We start from the raw sequence: 9,166 nt of genomic DNA, 5'->3' as shown, positions 1-9,166 counted from the left end.
TATATATATATATATATATATATATATTTGTAGAGTATATATTTGTACTCACCTATCCAGGAAGTTTGTTCACGCGTGGCATGTATACGCGCGTCTTCCTTCTCGAGATGAGGAATAAGAGTTGCTGAATATGCCATGGTGAAGCCCACCGCTATGTGGAAAGACGCTGCAATGATGCAGGCGGCGATCTACGAAATTTGAAAAGCGTTGTGCACAGCTTCCGCAAAATGCACATTTCACCTTGACTTTCTACTTTATTATACTTTTAAGGTCCGCGAAACAAACGAATAAACGAGAATACTTTCAATCTCATTTTTTTATCTGAATACCTTTTCTCTATGATTTTTGTTTAAGATATCGGTAAATTGTCCTCGGAAGATATTACTTAAAAAAATATATATTATTAATCAGAATGCAACAAAAATTCTGTTATTAAATCTAATTTAATAATCGAATAATATTCGCGTCAATCGGAAACCCATATACGGAAAAAATGGTTTTGCCAAAGTATATGAAAATTTTACTAAGTACAGATCTAAAAATAATTTTGTTGGACCATTAAAATAATTATATAGAAAACGTTAAATTAAAATAATTATAGACAACTTAAAGTTTAAACGTTTTAAGCGTTGATAACAACGCTGCAAAAAGTTTTTACATTCTAGCAACCTGCAGTTTGGTCTTCTAATATAATTACATTTTGATATACACGAAATAATTTTCAGATCTATATATTTAGCTAAATTTTTAGATATTTTAGCAAAATTTCTTTCGTTCTTTCCGCGTAGTTTTTAAAAAGCTTTTTTTCCACACGAAAAACGTGCTACCACTCGAAAATAAAACGAAGTAATTATCCTCTCTTTCTTCTTAGGAAAATGTGTATATAATTGATACCTCTCGGATGGCATTTCTAAGGTTCGTCGGTTCGACGAAACCTTTGTTAAGGCTCCGGCTCGAGACGATCGCATCTTTAAAGCACTCTCGTTCATTCTCCTCGATGTTCTTCGATGCCTCTCGCTCCACGCTGCAACACAATAAGGTGTCGTCAATCGATCGTCGAACAAACCGAGAACTAACGTTATACTGATACGAGTTTTACGGGCTCGCCTTTTACTGTATATCTTTTTCGAACTCGTTGCAATTTACAATAATTGTTTGTGACGCGAACGTTCGTCGTTTCGATATGCCATTTAAGTGACGATGCAATATATGGTATAATATCGTCTTGTCTGTGTTCATTTTAACTCTATGGTTACAGTCCATAAATATTTATCGCGCTGATCCTCAGCTATGTGTTTTGGTTTCTCGCAGGTTTCGTATCTCAAAACGTAATTCATTATCGATAGCAATACGTGACCATCAAAATTATATTAAATACTTACTAAAAACTGATATAATTAGGTGTTACATCCGTTGCAATGTTACAGTAAATGAACTTGAACATTTCTTATTACAATAAAAAACTATAACTACATAAATATTAATTTTTTTATTGACAAATATTATAACATTTATGTATAATAATGCTGTATATTTCGAAGGAAGTTTTAAGCAATAATGTATATAGATAAAATGTAATTGTTTTTCAGTAATACGGAAAGGACGTTTTTTTTAGTATCTAAACGTTTAGCTAGATACAGATCTGAAAATAATTTTGTTGAACTATCAATGTAATTAATATTCAAACAGCGTTGTTAAAATATAAAAACTTTTTGCAATACTCTTTATTATGCTCAAAATTTCTAAGTAATTATTTTCAGATCTGCAGCTAATTTTTTGTAAGTATATGTTAGCAAAATTCTTTCTCTGTACACATTGTGATTTTACAATTGATTTTGATCAATATTTTTCTGTTCTATTCTTGATTCTATTTTTCATTTGACATACATTTCTAAACAGTTCAGTAAAAATGTCTAGTCTATTACGAAGTTGCAATAAGCCAACGTTATATTTATGGCGTTATTTCGCTCGCAGCTTGACGTACGAAATAGTCACGTAACTTACAGAAGCAAGATTACATTAAGTAAAGATATATGTTTATCGAATTCTTTTCTCTTGTAGACATTTCCTATAAGCATCGAACCTATTATATGAATTACGAAAACTGGTTTCTCTCTGAAATGGGTCTAACTGTTTAATACCATATCCTTCGTAATAACTTTAAATTTTCAGATGCAGTTTTAAATACAATTGTCATACTTATGACATTTATTTACAATAAAAATTATCTAATTATAGCAATAAGATTAATAATCTTGTAATATCGCGAATTAAAAAGAGAGAGATTAATATAAAATATGTATATGCGGATAAAAAGAAGTATTTATTAAATGAATAACTTACCGTTGATTTGTAGCTTTTTTACAATACGAATATTTAATTTTTTTATGTTTACGATGATATTAAATGTCCGAATATCAGTCCAAAGAATGATAAAATTAATGGTCTAATCAATTGATTTGAAGGAAACACAAACCGCTGATTGTGTCTGCTAAGCATAGGCAATGTCAAAACGATAGTCCCCAACAGATTGTCTCGCATAACAATGAGATCACGCGGATTGATTTGCGAAAGTGTTGCACCATGGCTCATTTAACGCGGTGAACTAGTTTATCATTAAAATCATCAATTACAAATCAACATTGTTTTAATTTAATTTATTGAATTTTAATTTAAAAAGAAATGCTGCGAAAATAAGAATTATTTATTTTTATATGATTATTCTTATAATGAATATTTTTTTGTTATTGTGAATTCATTCTCTGTCATAATTTAATCAATTTATAGAAATTATATATAACAGAATATTATTCATTGTTGAGTAATATAATATCTACAATATGTTCTTTAATTCTTGTATTATAATTTTGACCATAGGTTTTCCTAAGCCTAATAACTTTCTTCACACGGGCACTTAGCTACAATTAATTTACACGTATAAAACGTTTGAAAACGTTTCTTGTTAAATGAATGATTATTCTCAGTTAAAAAGCGACGATCTCGGTTAGATACAATTATATACTTGATGAGAATTAATGCGTGTTAATTGTCATATCATTGAACACAGTTGAATCTGGTTTCTAGCCGTGACTTTAACAAGCTAGAAGGCAAAAAGATTGTAGAGAGAGTTTAACAAATCTATTTAAAATATAGCTCTTTTAGATTTAGTCTTATTAGACGTATTTTGTTAAATTCAAATGATTCCTTTATATTACACAATTCTATCAGTTATTATTTTACGGTGCCGTAATAAAATTTTATGGAAACAGTTTCTGCAGTTTTCAACTCATCATGCATCTCCACAAAATTTTCACGTAAGGTTTTAAACAATCATGTATTAATTTGAATGTTGTTGCGCTCTCTCTCTCTCTCTCTCTCTCTCTCTCTCTCTCTCTGGTGTAAGTATTAAATATAATGTAGGTAACCATTAACACAGTACATGTTGTTGCAAAATATTTATATAGCCAAGTTAAATACAAAAAATAATAATTTTTTTACGGAATTGTATTCTTATTGCGTCTTCAGGGTCGAAACGTTTTCATCTATCCAACGGAGATAAAATTATTGTCGCAATTATATCATTAAAAAATCTATATATACTTACAATGACTATCTCCACGATCATCGCAATTACTGCGATTACATCAGGAAATACGACAATTTTCATAATGCATTCTTTTTTACTTAATGCTTTCTTAAATTGTTTTAAGTTCGTCATTTCCTTCCTCGTCACGGATCTATTTTCGATAAGGTCACGCTAGTAACTTCTCTGAACGTCATACGAAAACATGCGATGCAGAATATTGAATAAAACCGCCTCAAGATTCAATATTTGATTATCCTATATCCAGATATTTAATATTTAATTTAAGAGCTGAATTTGAAACTCGAGAAGATGTTATGCATTCATATACCCTGCGCTTTATCGTACGAAGTGAAAAGAAAAACCTTAAATCGTCTTATTGCGTCTGGTTGCGAAACAAATCTACAAGGTTTGTGACTGAAACAACTGAAACATGTGTTCTTCGCGAGCAATATGCTTGGATGCTCAGACTAAGTACAACTCGTTGTCATGCCGGTCCCTTGTTTTCCTGATACCCAGAATAGGGAGAAGGCCAGACCAGAATTGTTATTCGTGAATAACGGGCTACGTACTTCATTCAGTGGATCGTGATTTATTATACTATTATGTTAAGACAATACATATCGCGATAATACCGAGGTTTTCGCGGAATTCATATCTGCAATACGTGGCAGACGTATGTAAGTAAATTACCGGCTTTTAAAATATCGATTCTATTTATGAAGACATGTCGACTCATGCAGACATAAGGTGGTCATTTTACATTTTTTACAGTCTATATATCGAGCATGTAAATTTTTCATGCCACTTCCGCAACAGTTGTATTGTTATTAGAAGCGTACGCTTGCGGGAAGAGCCGTTTGACATTTCCCATGAGCGAAAGGCGGGGAGCCATTTCACTTAGCTACACGTTGTCATCTGGGAGACTAATTACTACAGCTGACTACGTACTTTGCGTGCTGTTGGGGGTATCTCCACTCACGGGACTTATGACGGCATTTCTTGCTTATTCAGCTCCTTGCATTTCTTTTTTAAATTATTTTAAGCCTATCTTTCCACAATTCACGATCAATTCTTAAGTAAGTTTCAACTTATTTCTCATCTCTTTCCAAGTCAATTCAAGAATTCGGAAAAGATAAAGACTAAATTGAATTTGATTAAGAGTTAATCGTGAATTGTGGAGCCTTAATACGACTGCAGTCTTTGCTAACGGCGCGTGATTGTTGCACAGAATTTTATTATTATACACGAATCCCGTGTCGCGAATACTGTTGATGGAAGGATCTTTTTACGGTTGCTTCGGCTAAAAGTAGACGCGTTATTCGAAGTGGCGTAACCATTCGCGACATTAACCTTGGCCCTGATTCTACAAAGATAGTAACAACGCTAGCGTGACAAAGCAGGCAGATAAATCGTGGACAATTCTTTATTGTTACTGTTTCCCGGTCGACGTAGTTTGTTCTACTCAAACATATTTTGTTAATACGCGAAAATCAAAGTCTGAATAAAGATAGTAATTGAACGTATAAAAATAGATAATTTATTGCAACGCGAAACGTACGTCGATAATTCTACGAATATCATATCGGTAACGTCATTATATAGATAACGCTTAAATAGATCCAATATCGATAAGGGCATGATTAAATTACAAAATTGCCAGACTTGTATGAGCGATTAAATTATGTTAAGTGTAATCTCGTGATAAAACACAAATCACGTCACTTATATACCTTACGTTTATTGAGAATATACTATCCTATCTGTTATCTTAACGATTAAACAGTTCACAGTTTGATAATCAATTTGCGAAATAAACACAACCAAATCCGCGTTTCTTCTATGAAACACTCGCGAGAATATTTACAGTGCAACTTCCTTCTGACTAGGAATGATCATTTTCTGTGCAACGATCACGCACACAAGTTACATCATTGATTTCGTATCGTTTACACGTGATGTGGTTCTTGTGCCAAAACACAAGTTAAAAGGATTTTTTAATTTATTTCAAGCAATCTTGTCTTTTTCAGGACGAGTATGTAAATTTTATAATCGTCATCGATCTGAAAAAGAACTAATGAAAACGATTCTTTCTCATCGTTCTCACCAGTTCTTTTTTGGAGATTTTGAAAACCAAAACGCACATATATATGTGCAATTATGACGAACGTGAGGAGGAAATATCCACCAACTTCCAACGTAGTCCCATCGACATTTTTACGATATTCGAGAGACAATTTGTTACGAGAAACTATAACGTCACACGCATTACTCGGGATCAAAGATTAATTACTGAGCGATCTCGCAATCGAGTGTCCATTCGCGAGTTCTCCTTTTGACTGCGATCTCAAAATCTTTTGCCAATAATCGAAAAAACTTATATTACTTAGCTGAACACTTGATACATTGATTGAAGCGTAATTGAGCCCTTAAATCTCCTTTAACTCGATATTAATAATTTAAAATAATTAAATTGTTATTTTATTAATTATAAACCTTGCTTTAATAAGTTTTGCTTATTATGTCATTTAATTTTGATTATTGTTAGCATGTTCCAAATTTGCTTTATTATTTTATCATTAAATTATTCGCTATTTTTAATTTGAAATAAAACTCATAATTTAAATCGCTGTATTATCAACGACAATTTAACTATTCACTTTTGTACGCTTATCTAAATTTTGAAGCCAGCAAAACAGTTATCTTTCTTTCATGTATTTCATATATATTTAATTTCAATTTCGATAACATATTGCTCTTCGATAACTTTTCAATATTTTAAAATAATACGCATAACTCTCTGTTTAATAATAATTACAAAGGACGTGACGAAATCAAATTACAATTAAGTCATATCTCTGCTAAATTGAGATACTTCAGCTTCACGTCAACGAAACTGGTTTCTCAAGTAAGTCTTCCTATTAGGGTAGCCTCAGGCGGAAAGTTATCTGCGTTTGAAAAACATCCATCATGTCTCGACTTAAAATCATATCCTGACAATTATGTAATAATCGGACAGAATTTATCTTGCGACTTTACAATGTATATGTATATGTTCAAAACTAGATATATTTCCCGCATTCCTATGATAGAGCCAAAAGCAAGGAACTCATTTAAAAAAAATTTTCAGGGATATTGAAAACAATAATTAGATACCTCGATTAGGTATCTCGAGGTTCTTTCCTGTCAAAAGAAAGAATTTTTTTGAGAGTACCGTTTAAATTTTCTAAAGAATAGTAGTAAAAATATCTGAACTGATGCAAGATATCTGGGGGCGTGTTTCTTTTCATGTATAGATGGAAATGCCGATTGAAATATCAATAAATTACTGTATATTTCTAAGGATTATTTCGACCAACTCTTATTAATTTTAATAGACGGTTAGCCTATTGGAATCTATCGTTGACAAATGCGATTGTCAATTCCAATAGTGGCCCTTAAAGGTTTATTTTCCCCACAAATATAAGGAGATAAATTTTCAAGAAATTTGTAAAAAATATCGTATTGAAAACATTCAATATATCTAAACTAATACAAAGATTAGATATTTTAGGATTATCCTTTTCTACAACGATAAGACATATTGACATAAAAAATTATTTTTTTAGGTCACAGCCTACAAGATAACTATGTACTTTAGAATTATGCCGTGTGACATATTATGTATGTACCTAAGGCAAAAAGGGACAAAAGGTAAGGGAGGAATGCCTCAACAAAGAACAAAAAAAAATTCTCTCAGTCTTATTCAAGGTTTTTGATGGATTGTTTTCATACAATGGATTTTGTACTTATTTATTCAACCGTCGGTCTCTTTTTTATTGAAAGAAAAACTTCTTGTATTTCTTATTGAAATCAGGGAGAATGTCGATTTAGCAAGATAATCAAAGCACAGATGTCCAACGTTTTGTAATAGCGGTCTCTAATTCGACTAAAATATATTTATATGAATAATACATATATTCTCACCTCAACGAATAAGGATCCATTGTGTTTCTTTGTTTTTAATCAAACTACTATTCGGTCGAAACGCGTATCTGTTTTATGCTTCTTCTCCTCCCTGCCGATTAGCGCTAGTCAAGTAGGCGTTTCCCTACAAGTAGGCCCTCGTCAACTCTGTTCAACGTTGGCCAACATTTTATAACCTGAAATTAAATTACATTACTGCTCGTATTACCAAAAATATGACATTATTACATTAATAATTTTCCTCTAATCGTTATATAAATATATTTAGAGCATCATATTATGCATCAGGATCTTTTTTCGTTAAATTCTAATTACAAGTTCTAAAATAGAAATTCTTGAACAATTACTGTATCAACATTGTCTCACAACTATCTTATCACAATAAAACAAAAAACAACTCAATATCTCGGTCACGGTGGTGTAACAATTTTGTGGTTAATGCCCTGCGCGATCAGTGACTTTCTATGTCGGATGCAAAATCAATTTTTCTCCTTGCGCGTCGTGATTGAAACGGCAAGATAAGCATTTTTCATTACTTTTTTCTTTTTCTCTTTCTCTCGTACATTTTATACCGTTTCTTTTCTTCGATTGTTAAAGTGGATTAAGATGAACTAAAATGACAATAGAGAAACGAAATCACAAATTTCGCGTAATTATCATTAGTTGCTCATTCTCTCGACCATTATGAACCTTTTTATGTAATTATTCGCTGGAAGCTACTTATACGCAACTCGTGCCGAGTAAACGAGCGTTCGCACGGATTGCTGCCTCGTTTCAGTGATTTCTACGCTCTAGCACGAATGGCCATCAGTATTTCTCCGGTGACTAACGATCGCCATGGGTCCCAGAAGAATCGAGCCCAGCGTCCATCGTATAACCGGCGATTTCATCTAAATTGCTCGCACGCGCGCGCGTCTTATCCGACTTTCATCCCGCATAACTTCCACCAACGACTTGCGAGCACCAATAAACCGAGAAACCATCAACCGTTGTGTCTAGAATTCAACAGTGTGACAAAGAATAAAACTGATCATGAATAAAGTAGAGCAGGCACAAAATGATAACTTTTTTTATCGACGGACTTAAGCACAGTTTATCAAAAATAAAATTTCGTTAAGGATGACGATTTAATCAGATTGATGTGATTTCGCACCTGATTGCGTAAATAAATGACACTTTTATTCGCGATAAAATCTCACAGAGAAGCAAAAGTAACTGGCAGTTTTTATAGGTCGTTATTTTTTCTTCTCTCCTGCACAAAGGAGGAAAAAATTGGTTAGCGTTTGCGGATAATTTATGCGTGCCGTAGCGCAAGAAACATTTGCAGCAAACACCGTAATTGTTATGGAGAGCGATCTATCATCTTGCAAATGGCAATTTATTGGCGGATGTTAACAACTAAAGAAAATTCTGCAAAATCCTGCGATAAGAGTCGGTGCGCAGTAATATGCGACTTTCTTCAGCGTTTCGAAGAGTCTTTCAATACACTTACTTCTGTAAAAGCGATGCGCAGCGCAAAGATTTTAACTGTTTAGAAAAAAAATCGTCATATATTTGTAACAAATTATTATGAAATTTTTAAATTAATTCTTTTTTCTTTTGAGATTTTTTTCGAAT

At 32.5% G+C, this 9,166-nt stretch overlaps 1 protein-coding gene across 1 annotated transcript in view; it reads right to left on the bottom strand.

The window, feature by feature from the left end:
* Positions 1 to 7,605, bottom strand: part of LOC108777395 (facilitated trehalose transporter Tret1) — an 11,638-nt gene extending 4,033 nt beyond the window's left edge. The window contains exons 1-3 of the mRNA XM_018544267.1: positions 7,550 to 7,605; positions 895 to 1,024; positions 53 to 188 (exon numbers count right to left, since the gene is read on the bottom strand). Coding sequence (XP_018399769.1) covers positions 53 to 188; positions 895 to 1,024; positions 7,550 to 7,569 — 286 coding nt within the window. The 5' untranslated portion in view covers positions 7,570 to 7,605. The remainder of the gene's footprint in view (positions 1 to 52; positions 189 to 894; positions 1,025 to 7,549) is intronic.
* Between the last annotated feature and the right edge of the window lie 1,561 nt (positions 7,606 to 9,166).

The sequence above is a fragment of the Cyphomyrmex costatus genome, unplaced genomic scaffold, assembly GCF_001594065.2.
Source record: "Cyphomyrmex costatus isolate MS0001 unplaced genomic scaffold, Ccosl1.0 scaffold43, whole genome shotgun sequence".
Classification (NCBI taxonomy): domain Eukaryota; kingdom Metazoa; phylum Arthropoda; class Insecta; order Hymenoptera; family Formicidae; genus Cyphomyrmex; species Cyphomyrmex costatus.
This window is presented reverse-complemented; position numbering and strand designations above follow the sequence as displayed.